This window comes from Geotrypetes seraphini, chromosome 10, assembly GCF_902459505.1.
Source record: "Geotrypetes seraphini chromosome 10, aGeoSer1.1, whole genome shotgun sequence".
NCBI lineage: Eukaryota > Metazoa > Chordata > Amphibia > Gymnophiona > Dermophiidae > Geotrypetes > Geotrypetes seraphini.
In genome coordinates this window covers 98,079,237-98,102,972 of record NC_047093.1, presented here as the reverse complement: position 1 = coordinate 98,102,972, position 23,736 = coordinate 98,079,237, and the positions used below count along the sequence as shown (strand labels likewise).

At 47.4% G+C, this 23,736-nt stretch overlaps 2 protein-coding genes across 9 annotated transcripts in view; one reads left to right on the top strand and one right to left on the bottom strand.

The window, feature by feature from the left end:
- Nucleotides 1-17,083, top strand: part of COQ4 (coenzyme Q4) — a 39,242-nt gene extending 22,159 nt beyond the window's left edge. For all 3 annotated transcript variants that reach the window (XM_033961129.1, XM_033961128.1, XM_033961130.1), the window contains exons 4-7: nt 519-621; nt 1,572-1,701; nt 2,768-2,861; nt 16,751-17,083. In XM_033961129.1, the coding sequence (XP_033817020.1) occupies nt 519-621; nt 1,572-1,701; nt 2,768-2,861; nt 16,751-16,913 (490 nt within the window). In that variant the 3' untranslated portion in view covers nt 16,914-17,083. The remainder of the gene's footprint in view (nt 1-518; nt 622-1,571; nt 1,702-2,767; nt 2,862-16,750) is intronic.
- Nucleotides 17,084-18,628: 1,545 nt separating this feature from the next.
- The window catches only part of TRUB2 (TruB pseudouridine synthase family member 2), a 78,570-nt gene continuing 73,462 nt past the window's right edge, over nt 18,629-23,736 (bottom strand). For all 6 annotated transcript variants that reach the window (XM_033961125.1, XM_033961121.1, XM_033961122.1 and 3 more), the window contains one exon: nt 18,629-19,408. In XM_033961125.1, coding sequence (XP_033817016.1) covers nt 19,056-19,408 — 353 coding nt within the window. In that variant the 3' untranslated portion in view covers nt 18,629-19,055. The remainder of the gene's footprint in view (nt 19,409-23,736) is intronic.

Below are 23,736 nucleotides of genomic sequence, written 5' to 3'. Positions count from 1 at the left end.
TGTAGGCTACATTTATGTACAAATTACAATATCCATTAGCTATAGGTGTGTATTCTGATGCAGGGGATAGAAGTCATCATAACCTCTTCATCAGCTTTTTCTATGCCCAGCCTTGTGTACAGATAATGATTTAAGTGAGAGTGATCTCTGGATTTAAATTTCAGTCTTGAGAGTTTTTTCAAGGCCAAGCTGAATATATTTTTCAGTCTTTTATGCAGGTTGATGGCTGAAATTCTCAGTTTACCTAAAAGATGTGTGTGGGCCTCCATAGTTCTTGTACAACTGAAAAAGCATGAGCTAAATCCAAAATCTCTTCCCCTTGTACTTTGTATGTTAGGTAGGAGAATGCCTGAGAGAACATCTATAACACCACTTCACCCACAAATCTCTCAAAGGAATTCCTTATCCTAGTTTTTCTCCTTGTAGAATGGTCTTTTGAGATCTTCCTAGACCTTGCATAAGTGACTGCTTCAGTTAACATAGGACTAAAAGCATGACTGAAGCTCTCCTTTTGGTAGAGAAAGGCCACGGATCCAGATGTCCAACCTGGAAGTGCATAAGCTCCGTGAGCTGCCCGATGGAACATTTGGCCGAGAATATGTCCGGTTCTTGGATGATAATGTAAGTTATACATACGGTGGTTGTTAAAGCACTGATTTTTTAATGTAAAACATAACAATTTTAAAAATACTTCCTTCAACAGAATGTAGCAGTGTGTAAATGATTGGCTGAGCAATATTTTCTCGCGCTCCTCATCCTACCTAAACTGCAGAAAATTATTAAAAACTAATCTATTTAACCGATTTGTAGCCTAAGACAACTTACCCTACCCTTGCTCCCCAAGACCTCCCTCTGTACCTTCCTTCCCGATCGCCTTACTTTGACCCTTATTGTACCAGTTCCTTGCTTACATATATTAATTGTATCTGTATCTGCTGATTGTACCCTTTTGCTGATTATACCCATTCACTGATTGTCAAGCCCTTCTTCATTGTAAACCGCCTAGAACTATTACGGCTTTGGCGGTATATAAGAAATAAATTATTATTATTATTAAATGGACACACTTTTTTTTTTTTTTTTTTAACAATTTAAACCCTCAAAAGTTTTGACAGTGTGGAACTATCCCTTGTTTTCTCTTATCAAACTAACATTTAGCAATGCATCAGATTACTGAGGTCAAGGGACCAATATTTGACGTAAATCAGAAGTATCTAGTACATATGTTTTTCTTTATTAATTGGGTTTGTTTAGGACTTGAATAAAGAAACTTGAGTGAAGGACTATTTAATAATCCTTCTCATGGCTTGACTGAAGCACAGAAATCGCTTCAACCATCAATATTTGAGGGCTCCCCAGTACTGAGCAAACTTCTTCATGCTGTCCAGGGAAGGATAATTTAGCACCCCCCACCCCCTGGTCTTTTGAATAGTTGGTGCCTATGACATTGGCCATTCAGAACCTGTCCCAGTTTTCTTCAGATCAGGAGATCTGGTATCATACATTAACATCACACAATGAACCTGATATGTACATTAGATAGCCTGAGTGCAGTACTTTTTGATTCGTAGAAGGTTTCCCCGGACACCCGGATGCCTGTTAAGTTTGTGGATAATGAGGAGCTGGCCTACGTTATCCAGCGATACCGGGAGGTTCATGACCTCATGCACACACTTCTGGGAATGCCCACCAACATGCTGGGTGAGTCTGGGGAATCCAGGCCAAAGGGAATTTATTAAAGGGTTAACATTGAGAATTCTTACAATATTTTTCTTGAACACTAAGCCTGGAAAGAATTGGGATGACATTTATTAAAAATGGGATTCTTGTTAATAAATATTCAGATACTAATCAAACGAGAGACTGTAATGGTAAATTTGAAGTACATTATTTGTAAAAAAAAAAAAAAATCTTAAAAGTACTTATAGAATGAAAACTATGGAATATGTGGAACCTGAACATAATTTTCCCTCAGTATACCTGTATGCTTTGTCATATGATCCACGTGTACACCTTTCTGTTTTGGTTTGCTTCATTGTCAACAGGAACACTAGTATTCCACTTGACACTGGAGCAAACCAAAGAGGTATGTATAGCATGGATGTGGATTATGTGATTGTCATGTATATACTGTACATATATAATTTTAATTCATATTTTTATGCTTGCAGTTACTGATGCTTTAGTTAAAATTTTCCATTTTCTAGTAAGGACACATGAGTTGTTAGGAATCATCTTTTGTTTTGAGCGGTGTATATAGAGGATCCTGAATAGAACCACTCAGGTTTTTCTTTTCAGACTCTTCGTGAGACACAAATATTGTCACAGGAAGAGATGCTTCTACTGCTTTTTCAATATTTTTTATCTGCCAGACCTCTGAACTTGTTTTTCTAACATGACTATTAAATGGGCAATGGCTTTTATCATAAAGCATATGGGGACACACTTAGATCTCAATAGGTATACTTTGGAAGAAAGGTGGGGAGGAAATATGAAACATTTAAATACTTCATGGCATAAATACACAGGAGGTGGACCTCTTTCAAAAGCTCTGGGTGAGGGTCAAAGGCAATACACTCGTGTAATTTATGGAAATAGTGGTACATGCATGGAACAGCCTCTCAGTGGAGGTAAGGACTGCATCTAGCATGGAACAAGCATAGGGGATCTCTAAAGGAGAGGAAGGAATAAAAGAGATTAGTAGTTGGTATGGATGGACAGACTATAAAGACCATGTGGCCTGTGTTTCTATGTCTTGTTTCCATAGGGGAAGTAGTGGTGAAGTGGTTTGAGGCAATTCAGACTGGGCTACCCATGTGTATTCTAGGAGCCACTTTGGGGCCTCTGAGGCTGAATTCCAAGTGAGTATCTGTGCTTACTGCTGTAAAGGCTCTTATTAAATTACAGTTTTTTCAAAATACAGCTGCTAGACTAATCTTTTCAGCTAGAAAATTTGAAAGGGTTTCATTGCTCTTGCATTAGCTTCCGATTAGATACATGATTACCGTATTTTCGCGGATATAACGCGCGCGTTATACGTGATTTTACGTACCGCGCATACCCCTTGCGCGTTATATGCCTGAGCGCGGTATACAAAAGTTTTTAAACATAGTTCCCACCCCGCCCGATTCACCCCCCCAGCAGGACCGCTCGCACCCCCACCCCGAACGACCGCTCGCACGCGCTCCCACCCGCACCCGCATCCACGATCGGAGCAAGAGGGAGCCCAAGCCCTCTTGCCCGGCCAACTCCCCGACGTCCGATACATCCCCCCCCCCGGCAGGACCACTCGCACCCTCACCCCGAAGGACCGCCGACTCCCCAACAATATCGGGCCAGGAGGGAGCCCAAACCCTCCTGGCCACGGCGACCCCCTAACCCCACCCCGCACTACATTACGGGCAGGAGGGATCCCAGGCCCTCCTGCCCTCGACGCAAACCCCCTCCCCCCAACGACCGCCCCCCCCAAGAACCTCCGCCCGTCCCCCAGCCGACCCGCGACCCCCCTGGCCGACCCCCACGACACCCCCACCCGCCTTCCCCGTACTTTGTGTAGTTGGGCCAGAAGGGAGCCCAAACCCTCCTGGCCACGGCGACCCCCCAACCCCACCCCGCACCACATTACGGGCAGGAGGGATCCCAGGCCCTCCTGCCCTCGACGCAAACCCCCCTCCCTCCAACGACCGCCCCCCCCCCCAAGAACCTCCGACCGACCCGCGACCCCCCTGGCCGACCCCCCCACCCCCCTTCCCCGTACCTTTGGAAGTTGGCCGGACAGACGGGAGCCAAACCCGCCTGTCCGGCAGGCAGCCAACGAAGGAATGAGACCGGATTGGCCCATCCGTCCTAAAGCTCCGCCTACTGGTGGGGCCTAAGGCGCGTGCGCCAATCAGAATCGGCCCTGGAGCCTTAGGTCCCACCTGGGGGCGCGGCCTGAGACACATGGTCGGGTTTGGCCCATGTGCCTCAGGCCGCGCCACCAGGTGGGACCTAAGGCTCCAGGGCCTATTCTGATTGGCCCACGCGCCTTAGGCCCCACCAGTAGGCGGAGCTTTAGGACGGATGGGCCAATCCGGCCTCATTCCTTCGTTGGCTGCCTGCCGGACAGGCGGGTTTGGCTCCCGTCTGTCCGGCCAACTTCCAAAGGTACGGGGAAGGGGGGTGGGGGGTCGGCCAGGGGGGTCGCGGGTCGGTCGGAGGTTCTTGGGGGGGGGCGGTCGTTGGAGGGAGGGGGGTTTGCGTCGAGGGCAGGAGGGCCTGGGATCCCTCCTGCCCGTAATGTAGTGCGGGGGGGGGTTAGGGGGTCGCCGTGGCCAGGAGGGTTTGGGCTCCCTTCTGGCCCAACTACACAAAGTACGGGGAAGGCGGGTGGGGGTGTCGTGGGGGTCGGCCAGGGGGGTCGCGGGTCGGCTGGGGGACGGGCGGAGGTTCTTGGGGGGGGGGGCGGTCGTTGGGGGGAGGGGGTTTGCGTCGAGGGCAGGAGGGCCTGGGATCCCTCCTGCCCGTAATGTAGTGCGGGGTGGGGTTAGGGGGTCGCCGTGGCCAGGAGGATTTGGGCTCCCTCCTGGCCCAATATTGTCGGGGAGTCGGCGGTCCTTCGGGGTGGGGGTGCGAGTGGTCCTGCCGAGGGGGGAGAAGAATCGGACGTCGAGGGGGGGCATCAGGCTTTCAGGATGGGGACAGGACTTCAAGGGGGGACAGGCAGACCTTCAAGGGGGGACAGGCAGACCTTCAAGGGGGGACAGGACTTCAAGGGGGACAGGCACGGAGAGGCGGGGCAGTGCACCGAAAGTCAGGGCGGGTGAACGGTGAGTCGGGGCAACCAGAGGAGAGTCGGGGCAGTGCACCGAAAGTCAGGGTGAGTCGGGGCAACCAGATGAGAGTCGGGGAGGGCGAAAGGAGAATCGGGGTGGCCAGAGGAGAGTCGGGGAGAGCGAAAGGAGAGTCGGGGTGGCCAGAGGAGAGTCGGGCAGCATGCGCGTTATATGCCTGAGCGCGGTATAGAAAAGTTTTTGTACATATCATCGTGATTTCTGCGCGCTATACCCCTGTGCGCGTTTTACAATGGTGCGCGTTATATCCGCGAAAATACGGTAAGTTTAAGGTATCTTGTTTAGTACATAAGGCTTTACCTGGTAATGCTCCAAAACAATTAACATCTCTTAAGTGATCCAGCTAATTTTATTACTACATGAAGTAACTGTAGTTTTAAACTTCAGTTTCCAACTGTTTTTAGAGTAAGTAGAAACAGTCAACTGGTACAATCTTTTTCATAGCAGGCTGTTCAGAAAGGGAACACTCTTATATTAGGAATAAGAATCTTAGATTTGTATATTATTTTTTGTAAAGTTTTAAAAACCTACTTCTACTACATATACACAGGAGTCCATACATTAGGTGATCAATCCATGCTCGCAAACCACTTGCAGAAGGGTGTCATAGAAACATAGAAATAGATGGCAGATAAGGGCCACGGCCCATCAAGTCTGCCCACTCCAGTGACCCTCCCTGTCGATCATATCTTATCCCAGGACAAGCAGGCAGCATATTCTTGACTGATGGGTGACGGCACCGACGGAGCCCCGGTACGGACAATTTTAGAGTGATTGCACTCTAAGAACTTTAGAAAGTTCTAGCTAGGCCGCACCGCGCGTGCGCGAGTGCCTTCCCGCCCGACAGAGGCGCGCGGTCCCCAGTTTTCTTAATTCCGCGGAGCTAAGAAGACGCGTGTTTCCAACGGCTGTTGGAAGTTTTTTTCTATTTCACTTGCCTTCCCGCTCGCGCGTATTTTTTTTCTTCATATTTTATTTCTTTCTTTCTTTTTTTACCCTTTGTGTAAAAAAAAAAAAAAAAAATTATTATTTTTCATTTTTTTATCGAATCTGACCCGGCGGGGCCTGTTGGCACCATCGAAGCCTCGGGCTTCGATTTTGCTACAGCAGTATTTCCCTTCATGCCCCCGTCACCGGGTTTCAAAAAGTGTCAGCGGTGTGCGCGCCTTATCTCCCTTTCCGACCCACACAAGTGGTGCCTCCAGTGTCTGGGTCCGGACCATAGGGCTGAAACCTGCACCCGCTGTAGTTCTTTACAAAAAAGAACTTTAAAAAATCGACAAATTCAGCAGCGGATCCTTTTCGGTACCGCTATGGAAGTTGCACCGGTATCGACGTCGACGACTTCCTCCAAGTCGACTCCGACTACCTCGGCACCGCCAGATCCATCGTCAGTGTCGACTCCTGTAGGTAAGCCGGCTAAGAAGCCTTCCCCTACTGTTCTAGGCCCGCCAGTCGAGCATGCAGTGAGCCAAGTCCTGCAGACTGAGCGCCGGCCCCGTAAACGCTCCGCTCCCATTGAAGTCTCTGCATCGTCATCGGCATCGACTTCACCCGAGCGTCGAGCGGCACCGAAGGTACCGAGCAAGAAAAAACCGGTACCGGTGCCATCGGGACCAACGTTGGATGAGCGCATTGCCTCTATCCTCCAGGTCCAGCTTAAGCAGCAACTACAACAGTTGCTCCCGGCTCTATTGTCTCCGAACCTTCCAGTGTCGGTACCGACTGAGCCTTCGGTGCCGTCTGTCGAACAGCCTCTGTTATCGGCATCGACTGTTTCGGCACCGCAAAAATCTTTGTCCATGCCTGTTCTATCAGCAGAACCAAAACGGCGTGCTACTCCTACGGTGTCGGAACCGGTACTGGTCTCTGAACCCCGTACCGTACTACATTCCCCAGGTACCGTCTCCACTCGGTCTGGTAAATCGGTACACAAGACTAAACATACTGATACATCGACTCCACTTTCCCAGGGTCGTTTACAATCGGTACGGGACCCTGACTTGTGGGACGATTCAGATGATCCCCTCGGTACCGAGGAGGATTACACATCTGATGAGGAGGAACCATCGGTGCAGGATACTACTGCTAAGCCAGAGCACTCCTCCTTCACAAAATTTTTAAAGGAGATGTCAGACACCCTGTCTATTCCTTTAGAGTCTGACTCTAAAAAATCCAAGGCATTTTTGGATGCCTTGGATTTTGACCAACCTCCTAAAGAGTTTTTAAAGTTACCCCTCCATGACATCTTGAGGGAAACTTTTTATAAGAATCTGGAAACTCCTTTGACAATCCCAGGAGCCCCAAGAAAACTAGAATCTCTATATAAAGTGATTCCAATACCTGGATTTGACAAACCCCAACTTCCTCATGAATCCCTGTTGGTAGAGTCAACCCTAAAGAAGACTACAGGAGCCAGTATGTATGCCTCTGTCCCTCCTGGTAGGGAAGGAAAGGCCATGGACAAATTTGGAAAGCGTCTTTACCAAAATGCAATGCTGGCCAACCGTTCAAGTAATTACGCTTTCCACTTCTCGTTTTACCTGAAGCACCTCATTCAACAGGTAACCTCTTTTCAAAAGTATATTCCGGACCGTAAACTTCCTGCTTTTCAGCAATATACCTCTAGTCTTCTGCAACTCAGGAAGTTTATGGTCCGTTCTATTTATGATACTTTTGAACTGACGTCTCGTGCTACTGCTATCTCTGTAGCAATGAGAAGATTGGCATGGCTACGGACCTCAGAACTGGACGTAAACCATCAGGACCGGCTTGCCAATGCTCCTTGCCTAGGGGATGAGCTGTTTGGGGAGTCCATGGATACCACCACACAAAAGCTCTCCGCCCATGAAACTAGGTGGGACACCTTGTTGAAAAACAAGAAGAAACCTCCTCCTCCTCGTCCATTCAGGCAACAACCTTCATATCAAAGGAGGTTTTCTGCTCGACCGGCGCAGTCCCATCCTCCTCAACCTCGCAGGCAGCGTCAGCAGCAACAACAGACTCGTCAACAACAGCAGCCTGCTGTCAAACCAGCTATTCAACCTAAGCCGACACAGCCCTTTTGACTCCTTTCTCCAGGACATTGCCAGTCTTCCTCCCTCGTGTCCTCTACCTCAGCCCATAGGAGGTCGACTACAAGTTTTTCTATCTCGCTGGGAAGCAATCACCTCCGACCAGTGGGTATTTGCTATCATCGCCCACGGCTACTCCCTAAATTTTCAGACTCCTCCACCTCTAAGTCTGCCAAAAGAGTCTGCTTCCAACAAGGCTCAATCCCTCCTCCTCGCTCAGGAGGTTCACTCCCTCCTTCTTCTCAATGCCATCGAACCGGTTCCTCTGGACCAGCAAGGCCTGGGATTTTACTCCCGGTACTTTCTTGTACCCAAAAAGACCGGAGATCTCAGACCAATATTAGATCTCAGAGATCTCAACAAATGTCTGGTCAAGGAGAAGTTCAAGATGTTATCTCTTGCCACCCTATATCCTCTTCTTTCTCAGGAAGACTGGCTATGTTCCCTCGATCTCAAGGAGGCGTATACTCACATTCCAATTCATCTGATGTCCAGACAATATCTGCGCTTTCTTGTCAATCAACATCATTACCAATACAAGGTGCTACCCTTCGGCCTAGCCTCCTCGCCCAGGGTATTCACCAAATGTCTGATTGTGGTCGCAGCTTATCTCCGCTCCCACAACTTTCAAGTCTTCCCTTACCTGGACGACTGGCTCATCAAGGCTCCTTCTCCTCAGTCCGTTCACAAAGCCACGGATCAGACCATTTACTTCCTTCGACTGTTGGGGTTCGAAATCAATCTACCCAAGTCGCACCTCATTCCGACTCAGCGGCTTCAATTCATTGGAGCCATTCTGGATACTGTTCAGATGAGGGCTTTTCTTCCTCTAAACCGCCTTCACACCATCCTTCATCTCTGTCAGCAGGTGTTCCAGCAACCTTCCATCTCTGCGAATCACATGATGGTGCTCTTGGGACACATGGCCTCCACAGTACATGTCACTCCCTTCGCACGTCTCCACCTGCGTACTCCTCAATGGACCCTAGCGACTCAGTGGTCACAAGCGACGGATCCTTGTTCACAACACATATCTGTGACCTCGTCTCTTCGACAGTCGCTTCTTTGGTGGTTGAAATCATCAAATCTATCCAGAGGTCTACTGTTCCATCTACCTCCTCATCAACTGGTCATCACCACGGATTCCTCCCCCTATGCATGGGGAGCTCACTTGAACGAGTTTCAAACTCAGGGGTTTTGGACCACCCAGGAAAAGAAACACCACATCAATTTCCTGGAACTCAGAGCGATATTTTACGCTCTCAAAGCTTTCCAACATCTCCTTTTTCCTCAGGTTCTTCTCATTTGCACAGACAACCAAGTTGCAATGTATTACATCAACAAACAGGGAGGGACGGGATCCCGTCCCTTATGTCAGGAGGCTCAAAGGATTTGGACCTGGGCGACTGCTCGTCACTTATTCCTGAAGGCAGTCTACATTCAAGGGGAACAGAATTGCTTAGCAGACAATCTCAGCAGAATTCTTCAACCTCACGAATGGACTCTCGACCCTTCGACTCTCCAGTCCATTTTCTCTCAATGGGGCACACCTCAAGTGGATCTTTTTGCAGCTCCCCACAACCATCAACTGCCCCTGTTTTGCTCCAGACTTTACTCTCCTCACCGTCTGGAACCCGATGCATTTCTCCTAGATTGGACCAATCTCTTCCTTTATGCATTCCCTCCTCTTCCGCTCATGCTGCGCACCTTATTCAAGCTCAAGAGGGAACAAGCCACCATGATTCTCATCGCTCCACGGTGGCCCAGACAGCATTGGTTTTCCCTTCTACTTCAGCTCAGTTCCAGGGAACCCATACCTCTTCCTCTGTTTCCTTCACTGCTTACACAGCATCAGCAAACACTGCTTCATCCCAACTTACAGTCTCTGCACCTGACAGCTTGGTATCTCTCGGGCTGACTCCAGCTCATGCTCTCCTGTCTCAGCCTGTTCGTTCTATTATTGATGCCTCCAGGAAACCGTCCACTCTTCAATGTTACCAACAAAAGTGGTCTCGCTTTTCTTCCTGGTGCCGGTTACATCACCACAATCCCATATCTACAGCAGTGGGACTGGTGTTGGACTATTTATTGTCCTTATCTGACTCTGGTCTGAAATCCTCTTCGATAAGGGTCCACCTTAGTGCCATTGCAGCTTTTCATGAGCCGATTCATGGGAAACCCCTCTCAGCTCATCCCTTAGTTTCAAGGTTCATGAAGGGCCTCTTCAATGTGAAACCACCTCTTAAAGCCCCTCCTGTTGTTTGGGATCTCAATGTGGTTCTTTCTGCGTTGATGAAGCCTCCTTTCGAGCCGTTGGCCTCAACGCATTTTAAATTTCTCACTTGGAAAGTGGTCTTTCTAATAGCTCTCACTTCTGCCAGGAGGGTCAGTGAGCTTCATGCGCTGGTGGCGGATCCACCTTTCACGGTTTTTCACCATGATAAGGTCGTCCTCCGCACACATCCCAAATTCCTTCCTAAGGTTGTGTCTGAATTTCATCTTAACCAATCCATAGTTCTACCTGTTTTTTTCCCAAAGCCTCATTCTACTCCAGGTGAACAGGCTTTGCATACCTTGGATTGTAAACGTGCTCTGGCTTACTATCTTGATCGCACCAAACCTCACAGATCATCTCCTCAACTATTCTTGTCATTTGATCCTAACAAGTTGGGTCATCCTGTCTCTAAACGCACTCTATCCAATTGGCTTGCTGCTTGCGTTTCTTTTTGTTATGCTCAGTCAGGCCTGACACTGGAAGGTTCTGTCACAGGCCACAAAATTAGAGCTATGGCAGCGTCTGTAGCTTTCCTCCATTCCACTCCTATTGAGGAAATCTGCAAGGCTGCTACTTGGTCCTCAGTTCATACTTTTACATCTCATTATTGTCTGGATGCATTCTCCAGACGGGATGGACACTTCAGCCAATCTGTTTTGCAAAATTTGTTTTCCTAATGGCCAACCTTCCCTCCATCCCTCTTTTTGTTAGCTTGGAGGTCACCCATCAGTCAAGAATATGCTGCCTGCTTGTCCTGGGATAAAGCACAGTTACTTACCGTAACAGGTGTTATCCAGGGACAGCAGGCAGATATTCTTGCGTCCCTCCCACCTCCCCGGGTTGGCTTCTTAGCTGGCTTATCCTAACTGGGGACCGCGCGCCTCTGTCGGGCGGGAAGGCACTCGCGCACGCGCGGTGCGGCCTAGCTAGAACTTTCTAAAGTTCTTAGAGTGCAATCACTCTAAAATTGTCCGTACCGGGGCTCCGTCGGTGCCGTCACCCATCAGTCAAGAATATCTGCCTGCTGTCCCTGGATAACACCTGTTACGGTAAGTAACTGTGCTTTTCAGTCCTTCTCCTTCACCAGTGGATTATAGCTCCCTCTTCAGTTTTTCCTTCTACAAGCGAACCAAGAGGAGGTGTTCTGTTCTCTGTTTGGTTTTTATTTTCGGGTATTTTTACTCCATTTTCGGGAGGCTTTGGTGCCAGAGAACCCCATATTTGGGACTACTCTTCCTGGGAAAGAATGCTGACTCCGCAAGGGTGGACGCCAGCTTTTAGGGCAACTCCCGGGTGTATCTGATGAGCCAGCCTGCTTTGTGTTACTTCGAGGCTCGGAGTCCATTCCCCTGGAAGTCATTTATTACAGGCTTGAGTGCAGACTTTGGGGCCCCTGTTTAAATCCCTTTGGATTTCAAGGAGTCAGCTGTATTTTATTCCTATTACTACTATTTATTATTTCTATAGCGCTGAACAGGTGTATGCAGTGCTGTACATTTTAACATACAATAGACAGTCCCTTCTCAGAAGAGCTTACAATCTAATTTAGACAGGACATTACAGAGTTGGGGAGATTAAGGTAGAGGAAATGATACAGTGGGCATAGGTATCTGAGTGAGTGGGAGTTAAGAGTTGAAAGCAGTTTCAAAAAAGTGGGCCTTTAGCTTAGCTTTGAACACTGCCAGGGATGGAGCACAACGTATTGATTCAGGCAGCCTGTTCCAGGCCTACAGTGCCGCAAGAAAGAAAGGATAGAATCTGGAGTTGGCAGTGGAAGAGAAGGGTACAGATAAGAGGATCTTGCCTGACAAGTGGAGATCATGGAGGGGAGCATAGGGGAAGATAAGTGAGGAGAGAGGAGAGGGGTAATGCGAGAATAGCAGCTCTCATGGAATATGAGTTGCGCTGAATTTTGAATGGATTGAAGAGGCAAGAGATTGGGTGCGCGGGAGGCCCGAGAAAAGTATGTTGCAGTAGTCTAAGCGCGAGGTGACGAGAGCATGGACAAGGGTTTTGGTAGTGTGTTCAGAGAGAAGAGGATGGATTTTGGTAATTATAAAGGAGACAGCAACAGGATTTAGTGGTTTGTTGTATTTGAGCAGAGAAGGAGAGAGGAGTCAAAGATCACCCCAAGGTTGCAAGCCGACGAGACAGGGAGGATAGTGTTATTCACAGAAATAGAGAACGGCGAGAGGGGGGAGGCGAGTTTAAGGCAGAAATATAAGGAGTTCAGTTTTAGCCATATTCGGTCTTGAGATGGTGGCAAGACATCCAAGTGGTAATGGCGGACAGGCAGGCTGAAATTCGGGCCTGAACTCCAGTAGAGCTATCCAGTGTGGAGAGAGAGATCTGGGAGTCGTCAGCATAGAGGTGTCGAGAAAATTCCTCCCAGAGGTCCTCAAAGAGTGAAGGTGTGAAATGCAAGTGCGCAGACACTATAGCGCCCAAGAGAAGCCAATCTGAGATCCTGCAGGGAGTCCTTGTGCCCTCCTGTCCAAGGACTTAATCTAGAATTTGTGAATCTGCTGTGGAAAGCTATTTGATGGGCCTGTTATACACTGTGTTGCCTGGGGGAGATATGCCTCTTCAGGAGGTCGGCTCCCAGTCTTTGTGACGAAGCAGAGCAGGACTGGGAGTTTTGAAGATCAGGCTCCATGCCTTTATTGTCCCAGGGCTCAGCTTCCTTCCTGGAGGATTCAGGAAATCAAGAGATGATCGTTGCTCTCAATCACAGAGAAGATCCATCAGTGTGGCAACTGTTCATCGGCTACCGTCTCACATGTCATTATGGATGTGCTCAGGGAGTTCAAGTTAGGAGCCTTAGCAGCCATCTACCTTAGAGAATGACACGGTGAAAAAATTGGTCCCCGTCACCGCCCCGTCCCTGTCTCACCATCCCCGTCACCGCCCCGTCCCCGTCTCACCAACCCCGTCACCGCCCCGTCCCCGTCTCACCATCCTCTTCACCGCCCCGTCACCGCCACTGCCACCCCATTCACCGCCCCGTCACCGCCACTGCAATCCCATTCACTTTTCTTTATTTACGTATAAAGGAAACATTCTTTAAAACTTTAAAACTTAGTTAAATATTAGTTAATAACTATACAAAAACAAAACACGCAGAGAAAAAATTAATTAATAAAAATTCTCAAAACTGACACATTTTGATCACTAAATTTAAAATAGTTATTTTTCATACAGTTTTTCAATCACTAATCTTCCACCACCCCTGGGGCTAGCAATGCAAAAACAAACACGACATGTACTTTAAATGCTGCCGTGATTAGCATAGTGACCGCGGCTACGGCTGCAAGTCTCCCCTCCCCCCAGCGATCACGGCAGGAGGGCACCCAACCCCTCCTGTAGACCCCCCCAACGGCCCTCCCGACAGTCGCAGCAGAAGGGTACCCAACCCCTCCTGCCGGTCCTCCCAATGGCCTCCCCTAAGATCGCCGGCAGGAGGGTACCCAACCCCTCCTGCTGGACCCCCCCCCCAACGAACCCTCCCACCCCGGAACCCCCTTAGTCTTACTTTTCAAGTTGGACCGGACAGCTCCTCGCTCGTCTGGCCAGCAGGCCTGCCTCCGTCCAAATGAGGCGGGCCCGCCCCTCCCCTGCCTCCCAATGGCCTCCCCTAAGATCGCCGGCAGGAGGGTACCCAACCCCTCCTGCTGGACCCCCCCCCAACGAACCCTCCCACCCTGGAACCCCCTTAGTCTTACTTTTCAAGTTGGACCGGACAGCTCCTCGCTCGTCTGGCCAGCAGGCCTGCCTCCGTCCAAATGAGGCGGGCCCGCCCCTACCCTGCCCAACCCACAGGATCCTAGGGCCTGATTGGTCTAGGCACCTAAAGCCACTCCCGCTATAGGAGGGGCCTTAGGTGCTTGGGCCAATCAGGCCCTAGGATCCTGTGGGTTAGGCAGGGGAGGGGAGGGGCGGGCCCGCCTCATTTGGACGGAGGCAGGCCTGCTGGCCAGACGAGCGAGGAGCTGTCCGGTCCAACTTGAAAAGTAAGACTAAGGGGGTTCCGGGGTGGGAGGGTTCGTTGGGGGGGGGTCCAGCAGGAGGGGTTGGGTACCCTCCTGCCGGCGATCTTAGGGGAGGCCATTGGGAGGCAGGGGAGGGGAGGGGCGGGCCCGCCTCATTTGGACGGAGGCAGGCCTGCTGGCCAGACGAGCGAGGAGCTGTCCGGTCCAACTTGAAAAGTAAGACTAAGGGGGTTCCGGGGTGGGAGGGTTCGTTGGGGGGGGGTCCAGCAGGAGGGGTTGGGTACCCTCCTGCCGGCGATCTTAGGGGAGGCCATTGGGAGGACCGGCAGGAGGGGTTGGGTACCCTTCTGCTGCGATTGGCAGGAAGGGTTGAAATGACAAATGAGGAGCACGGTGAAATAGCGGTTCCTAGAAGGGGGTACATTGGCCCGCGGGGACAAACCTGTTCACCGTTTCCGCGGTCGGTGAATGGCCTTGTCCCCGTCACCGCAGCGACTGCTATTTTTCTTCCCCGTTTTCGGCGGTGACCCGCGGCTTAAATGCGGTGGCCGCGGGTAAACCGTCACCGTGTCATTCTCTAATCTACCTCACAGTGCATAGTCATGAGCAGCACAAATGCTCAAACACCTTTTTCTCCCCTCTCATCTGGAGTTTCAAGTTTATTTAATTTCTTTGATTACTTCGCATAGTCCAATGCGATTTACATAAGTTCAAAAATTGAATAAAATTTTAAAAACCGACAAACATAACATTCACTATTAATACATGTAAGGAGGGAAGCGGTTGACAGCAATTGACAAACACAATTCTAAAAAAAATAAAAGTAAAAATAAAACCAGGGGAGGGTCAAGACACAGAAGGTTGGGGAACAGGTACCCGCTTAATTCTATTAGATCGTCTTCCTGAAGTTATTATAGGTTATAACATATCTGGTCATTGAACAACGGGAGACTCCGGAAGGCTCTCTAAAGGTGGACAAACCTATGTCCACACTTTACCCTCTTACCAAAATTTCAGCCGAAGGTGGGTCTCCCTAGTGAGGGAGGAGTGATGTTAAAAGATGCGTTAGATTGCAAGATTGACATGATTCTTAAGAGGCAATTTGAAGTGCTAGCTTTGAAAATCAAATCAGCAGCTTCATTTGTGGCACATACTTGCCACATCATTTATGGCTTAGTCTTGCCGAGGAGGACATCTGCCCCCAGCTGGTGTTGGAGGGGATAAACTATGTGGCAGATGTTCTATATGATGTCATTAGATTCCTAAATAAGGTGCTGGCATTTGCAATTTCTGTCCGATGCATGCTCTGGATCAGACAGTAGGGCAGGCAATTCAGCTTCCAAAGCTACCTAATGAAGGGAATAGACTTAGTAGATAAAGATAGGTTGTTCACCCTCTCCAAGGTAGAGAGAACAAGAGGGCACTCTCTAAAGTTAAAAGGGGATAGATTCCGTACAAACGTAAGGAAGTTCTACTTCACCCAGCAAGTGGTAGAAATCTGGAACGCTCTTCCAGAAGCTGTTATAGGGGAAAGCACCCTCCTGGGATTCAAGACAAGGTTAGACAAGTTCCGCTGAACTGGAGCGTACGCAGGTAAGGCTAGAACTCAATCAGGGCACTGGTCTTTGACCTAAGGGCCGCCGTGTGAGCGGACTGCTTGCCCCAATGGACCACTGGTTTGATTCAGCAGCGGAAATTCTTATGTCTGCATTTTATTATTGAGCTGATTAATTAGGAATATATATTAGACTAGTTGAGAGAACCTTAGGGTTATTTAATATTTGATACTTAGCAGGTAATGAAATATAAAGAGTTCTCCTGTTGTCCTAATTAGAATAATTGACAATAAATTAAGACTATAAGTAAAGGAATAAGCTAGGGATGGGTTGAAAAGTAGGCAAACCTCCTGGTTGATGTGAAAAACACACAACTGTTGGAAGGACGGAACAGCCCAGAAAGCTATACCCACCCTCTGTTATCCTGAAAAAGGGCTCTCTACAAGAAAGAGAGCTCACAATTCCAAGATCGGTCTTGCCAAGACGACTGCCACCAGAAACACTGTCTTGACCGTGAGAGCCAAGAGGGATGCATTTTTGAGTGGCTCATATGGGGCTTTAGTGAGGCCCTTTAGGACGGTGTTAAGATTCCATGTCAGGAAAGGAAGCCTTAGCAGAGGCAACTGGAGCACAGCTCTTAGGAATCTGGTCACATTCAAGTGAGCTGTCAGTGAAACTTTACCACTTTGTGCTAGGAAGCATGAAAGGCCTGCTACTTCCACCATAAGAGAAGTTGTAGAAGGAAAAACTAGAGGTGGGCATTACACTCCACTGGCAATGTGGGAGGTGCTGAAAGTTGTGAGTAATGCCCTGCTGTAAACCCTGGTGTGCGGGAATGGATTGATTGCCTAGCGTACAGACTACTGAGTGGATGCAACAGAAACCATTTCAAAGTATCTACCAGTATAACAGGTTTCATAGTGCTTTCACTCCTAAGAAGTTTGAATTCACTGTTAGTGAAAGGGACAGGTGCTCTTCAATGAGTCTCATCAAGCTACAGCGTAATGTACTTTTTGGTTTTCAGGAAGCTGCATGTGCTAGCAACAGAGCTGCTACCCTGGGTTGTTCACTGTGGCCGTAATTCCCGCTGTGTGCTGAATATCTACTATGAGAAACGCTGGAAGCAAACACTGGAGTCTCTGCGAGAAGAACTTGGAATTACACCTCCTCCCACAATGAACAAGTGAACTCTTGAACATCTTTGCAACCACTACAGGCTGTGAGACCTTTCTCCCATTGTATGGGAATGAAAAGTTAAATGAATTGGCCCTTCATTTTGATAAGCTGATATATTGCATGTTCTACTGAACCTGAAGTAGAAATTATTAAAATATACAAATAAAATGGAAAAATCACAAAATTACAGGAAAAGAGAGCTGTCTAAAAAACTTTCAATGTTCATTGCATGGTTTTATAATATTTCCTAAGTTTTGACAAGCTTTTACTGTTCCAGAAGAGGGGCTAAAAGGAACGCAAGATTATTAACTGAAGTAGTACTAAAATTTAGTGAACTCTCTCAAATGTTTAAGGGGCAGTTAGGAACAATGGAATGCTTCTTTGGTTGGTGGAACTGAACCCACCCCAATTTCCACACAAAGCTCTCACCACTTACTTTAATTACATTACAGATTTCTATTCCGCCATTACCTTTCGGTTCAAAGCGGATTACAAAAAGAGTTATGGAAGAAAGGTTACAACGTTAGATCAGAGAAGGTTTCCAAGAGAGGGAAAAGTAGGATCTGGGGTTAGGGAGGGAATGGTAAGAGGGGATTAAGCTTTATCAACTATTCCGAAAACAACTGAAAACCTGGCTATTTTCTAACATATAGCATCTCTTCTCTTGCTTACATCCCCTCTGTTTATATGCTCTTGTAAATTTTCCTTTTTAAGCTTTGTAAACCGTGTCGAGCCCCACTTCCGTGGAGATGATGCGGTATATAAACTTAAGGCTTAGTTTAGTTTATTAAGGGATTAATTCCATACTGATATAACAACCTCTTCCCTCCTTCCCCTTTACTGGGTCTGCTGCTGCTGCCACCACCACCACCACCACCACCACCACCCTCCTTTCTAGATGTTGAGTAAAGTGGATTCAGCGCTGGCACAAGCTTAGAAGAACAGGCTCATGCACTTGCATCCCCTCCAATGCAGTAATACCCTTGGGGGAGGAGGGAGGCTGGGGCAGGATGTGATCGTGCATGAGTGGGGGGGGGGTTTCTTCTAGGCCTGCAGCAGTGCTAAATCCACTTTACTCTGTCTCATTAAAGGGAAGTGCAGATATAGGAGGTAAGACACTAATCCTGTTGGCCCTGCCGCCTATCCCACCAGTAGGCAATGGGCTGAGCTTGGTTCAAAATTTTGGTGAGGCTATATAGCTTGTGACTCACCTGTTCCAATGCCTATGGATAGTTCTTGTACCTCACTTCATTCATTAGTCCTGCTTGTGTGTAGTAGTGCCAAAAACTGCTTTGAGCCACAAAGAATTGTACCCTGGGCATAAGCTTCCCTCACAAACTACAAAAAGTGTGTAAGGGTGCCTTTCAAAAATGAAAATCTCTTAGAACCACAAAAAGGTTTCTCCTTAATCCAAAAATGTAGGTTTCCCTAAATTAGCAAAACTTGTACAGTGGGGGTAGAGGAGTGGATGAAACAGAGCCCTTTTATCCATACGGTTTTAAGATCTTGGATTTGGATGTTATGTTTGTCCAAGATCCAAAGTCTCACACTCAAACAAATTTACAGCAATGAGGAAAATGAACAGCAGGGCTGCAGTAGCACGCTTGTCAAATTTACTAACTCTTAGCTGAGGAATGTTAGAATATGCTTGTGATTATTATCACATTACACCAAAGGCACAAGGTTCCTGTTGCAAGCTTCCAATTCACTCAGCAGTAGCCTATTCTTGAGTTATGGTGCTATGAGCCTTTATTTGCAATGATAGGGCTTTTTCCCCACCCTACACTAGGCATTACAGTGAGCATCTTCATCTGGCCGCCACCACACATGGCTCCTTGACAACCACTTGCAATACTAGTACTCCTTTGGTTTGGGCAGTAGGTGTTGTTATTGTTCACGAGAGGAAGGGCTGTGTATGAAGGTTGCTTCTGCTTTTGCCATGGCCCAACTAAGCAACAGAAGCCAGGCGTTGGAATCAAATCCAAGTTTCCTATGTAACAAAATCTAGCACCGAGCCATTAGGCAGCTGATTTCAGATTTTAAAGAACATATTGTTTGAAACTATTACCTATTTAAGGGCTCCTGGAACAGCAAACTTCTCTCTACTGTGAACATTTCCAGTAGAAATGGCAGGTAGTTTTCTTTGATTTAGCTTAAGTTGCCTCTCTGTTCTGGTCTGATCTGGCCCCAGTCGTGATTATTTCAGTATGTTCCACACTTTCCAGCTGCTCGGCTTGTTCTGTGCTACCACCATCATAACCCAGCATTCTGTCTTTAAGAGCCAAGGCCTTCTGAAGTTCTGCCTCCACTTTGGGCATGCAGTGTTTGATTGCATCCTGGATACTCTGCAAGTCCCAGTGTGTCCTTAATAGAGCATCAGACAGTGTGAAAATGCCATCCCGTGTCCTGCGCACACGCGTGCAAACTGCTGATGACTTCAGCTCCAAGCCAATCTCATGGATAATTTTGCGCAGATACTGCTGGGTCTCATGTAGGCACTGGATCTCTAGAAGTGGTGGAATTAACAACAAAAAACTGCAGTTAATTTGGAGTACAGTGGTACCTTGGATTACGAGCATAATCCGTTCCAGGAACATGCTCGTAATCCAAAATGCTCGTATATCAAAGCAAGTTTCCCCATAGGAAGTAAGGGAAACTTGCTTTGATATGTTCCCACCCCCCACCTTCCCCCCCCCCCCGAGGCCAGCAGTGCTGCTTACTCCCCACGAGAACCGGTATTGCTCCCCCCGAAGGCCCACTCGCGAACCGGCACCCTCCCCCCCGCCGCGACCTGAGATCCCCCAACCCACCCGAACCCTCTTCTTACTTCCAGTGTAGCCTCCGCATCGGCATCGGCACCAGCATGTCCTGTGCCCGAAAATCTGCTTCCTGTGCCGGGCCTTGAGCATGCTCAAGGCCCGGCACAGGAAGCAGATTTTCGGGCACAGGACATGCTGGTGCTGGTGCCGAGGCTACACTGGAAGTAAGAAGAGGGTTCAGGCGGGTTGGGGGATCTCAGGTTGCGACTGGGGGGGGGTGCCCGATGGCGGCAGAGGGGTGCCAGATCGCGGGAGGGAAGGTGACAGTTCGCAGGGGGGGGGCGCTCGTACAGCGAGGCAAGCTCGGTTTACGAGGCACCAAGTTTGCGAATGTTTTGCTCGTCTTGCAAACCGGTGCACTCGTAAACCGAGGTACCACTGTATATGGGAAGATTAGGTACTTACCTCTATAATAATCTTTCTAACAGAAAGGCATACGAGTCTTGATCAGTGCGTTATGTACCCCTACTCACACTGACAGCCTCATAGATCCCTCCAAAAATCTGGCAACACCTGGATGGGCAGCCAGCAAAATGTCCTCCTCTTGGCTTCTAACTCAAGGGAGGCCTGCCATTTGTACTTTAAGAAATCTAACCACTAGACCTTTCACTAGCCCATCCTGCAAAAATGCTAGAACGATTCGAAGAGGGGCCCTAAACGGCGCCACACTCTGAGATTTTTACACTGGTGTTGAAATGACTTTCAAGACTTAGCATAGGCAGCCAGTCGCTGGTTTCTTAGACAGAGCCACATTTGAATACCAAGAGTCTTGCTGTAAGCCCAAAGTGTTCCGGATCCCCAGTGCTACTGGACCCTTAGAAAGAAAATCCAGATCTCATCTGCAAAAGCCTCGAACAAGTGTTTGAGGCTTGTGCAGATGAGGACAGAGCTTGTGAGGCTAGGCCAGAGATGGAGATAGATCACACAGGGACAAATTTATCCGTGTCATTCTCTACTCCAGGGACTGCATCGGCTCCAGGTAGCTCGTCTGAAAATTCATCACCCTACCAGATCTTGCAAGAATTGAACCACTTGTTCCACTACTATGTCGCAGGTGGCCTTAGACGACAAATTTATTTTATTTTAAAAATGTATATCCCACTAAATCCACAGTTCTGTGCAGGTTATATAAAAACATACCATATTTTTCTCTCCATAAGAGGCACCTGACCATAAGACACACCCTAGATTTAGAGGAGGAAAACAAAATTCTCCCTGACAAGCTCTGCACCCTATCCCCCCTCCCTGCCAGGCTCTGTCCCCCTCTGGTGGTCTAATGGTAGGCTGGAACAGGGCAGGCCGGCCCCGGCTTCTCCCCCCTCCCCGGTACCTATTTTGAATTCAGCAGGGCAGGCAAGCAGGCCCCGCCCCCATAACTTTTCTTAATTCTGGCACCCTCGCTGGATGCAGCTGCCTCTTCTTGCGGAGAGTGGCGCACAAGGCTTCTTGCCTAGTCCCTGCAAGAACTGGTCCAAAATCATTGTCCAGTCCTTCTGATGGACCGACAGCCACCGTCCTTATCCAGGGCAGGTCGGATTCTATCTTGGTGCCACTGCAGAGCACGGAGTTGCTCCTTGGGTATGTTTGGCACCCTGAAAAGACTAAATAAACCTACCCTAGTGGAGTATATAGTCCAATAATATGTTAGAAAAAATTTTACTATTACTTATTCAGAAAAGTGCACTCATTTTGTAACTTTTAATTTAAATTACAACGGGAAAAGGCCTCAGATATGGAGCCTACGCACATATGTGGGAGGCATTCATACCATTGTGAAGCTAAGTTACCATTGAATATAGTTTTCAGTGAATATAGAGTTGTGCATGAAAATCTATATAAAAGAAAAAATCCATAAAAATTATTTAGAATATAAGCTAAGTTTTAATGAACACTAAGTTAATAATTTATTATGAAAAAATAAGATTTAAGCTTTTTTGAAATTAAGTTAAAAAGATGGGTTTTTGCTGGCCGATGACTGGAGCAAGGAGCGTGACAACTACGCTGATCAATTTGATCAATTCAGCCAATGACTGTGCGTAGGCTCCATATTTGAGGCCTTTTCCCATTGTAATTTAAATTAAAAGTTAAAAAATGAGTGCACTTCTCTGAATAAGTAATAGTGGAATTTTTTCTAACTTATTATTGGACCCTGAAAAGACTGTCATGAAGCTTGAAATGCTCTGTGTAAGGGCCCGTGGTGACAGAAACATTGAGGCCTGCAAAAAGAACCACACCCAGCCCCATCAGGGACAAATGGTCTGCTGTCCGGGAGTGACTTAGGCCAACAATCTGCTACACTGGTCATAAGATCGTCCAGCCCTTTATCAAATAGGTAATTGCTCAAGGTAGCTTTAGATGCAGAATCCATAACATTCTATGGGCAGAAATAGAGACAGCCAAGACTTTACTCTTGACCCTGAAAATATCATGGAGAGCTTCCGCTACATAATCTACCCCACAAGATCTGAAACTGGAGATAGGCGTTCTCCTCCACAACCGGAGCCTGATGCAGCAGAGTATTGGCATGGGCTACAAAGGAAGTCACTGCTGCTTTCAGTTCCAAAAGGTATTTAAGTACCTTGTAGTCCTGTGCATCCTTAAGGACCACCTCGCCTTCACTAGGCAGAGGTACATCTGGTAACCTGTGCTACCAAGGAATCCACCTTAGAACAAAGAGCTCCTGAAAATCAAAAGCCAACAGATACAACTTTGTCATGGTCCATGCTACCCGCAGGGTCCTGGGGGCATCCGAGTGTTCCATGAGCATCATACTGATGCCTGGATGTGAAGAAAAGAAATTAGATTAGGGCTTAGTACTGCTCATCACTGTACACAAAGCAGTGCAAAGGTGGTGGAGCTGAAACATATAAATGGATACCTTCTGCACAAACTCATGAGCAGGGGTACAAAACCTACTAGTCAAGACTCATTTGCCTTTTGCACTAGAAATACAATTTTTGGTAGCTCTGGCTGGTATTATGGGAATTCCAAGTCATGTAACCACAAACATACCAACCACAGCAACCTGTGCTGAGACATTCAGATCCTCTTAAATTTTACTTCAAGTCAAAGTTATGCACCCAAAATAGCTTTGTAGAAATGATATTCTTGTGAAAGAGCTGATGCTGTGTTATCTATTAACTATTGAAGATATGGCACTGTGGCTCAAATAGCAGGGAACGACAGACCTCTCTAAGCCTGGAGGGTGTGTAGGAAGCAATTTGTTGGTATGTCCAAGCATAAAGAAAATATAGACATTTTTATATGTAAGAAGGTATAAAGTAGCAAGCTGATGGCCAAGAAACTGTGAATGAGCAATGAGGGTGAAAAAATATATAAGTCCTTGCTGGGCTATTAATGGAACTCAGGTAAAAGTTGAATTAAATATAACTGAAATCTACAGAGGCAGAAATCTAAAACTGCCTTTCAACCAAAAGATTTCTTGTCCCCTTTATTTCCTGCTCTTAGCTCTGGGTACTTTAGCTGAGCTCTCTGGTTTCCTATCTTTGTTTTCTGTCACTTCTTCTTTTGCTCTCAAAACATTTTATTTTTATAATAATGTATTTAGTTAGATTTTAGAGTTAAAAATCTTGCTTATTTTTCTCTCTTATGATAGTTATATAGGATTGTATTGTGTGTGGTGTGTATGCCTAGAGCCCAAGAATGAGTGCTTATGTGGGTGAGTTTGGAAATGTGTGCAGCATTCAAACAGGGATTGTGCTATAAATATATATGCTTTGTTGTTCCTGCTTTTCTCAAATTTTAGAATGGTATGTGTAAAAAACAGTTTTTCAAAGGTTCTTCTAATCTTTGCTACACAAACATAACTTCTGTTTTCCTGTAAGCAGCCTTTTTTCCTGTGCTGTGGTGTAGCTAGAAAATGCAGGACTGATCTTGATATTGAATTTCAGAATATAGATTTGCCTCTCATACTATATTGTGATCTTTTATACTCTATTGGGTTGTTGTATAAATCAAACATTTAAGTTTTTTAATGAGTTAAGCAAGAAACTGC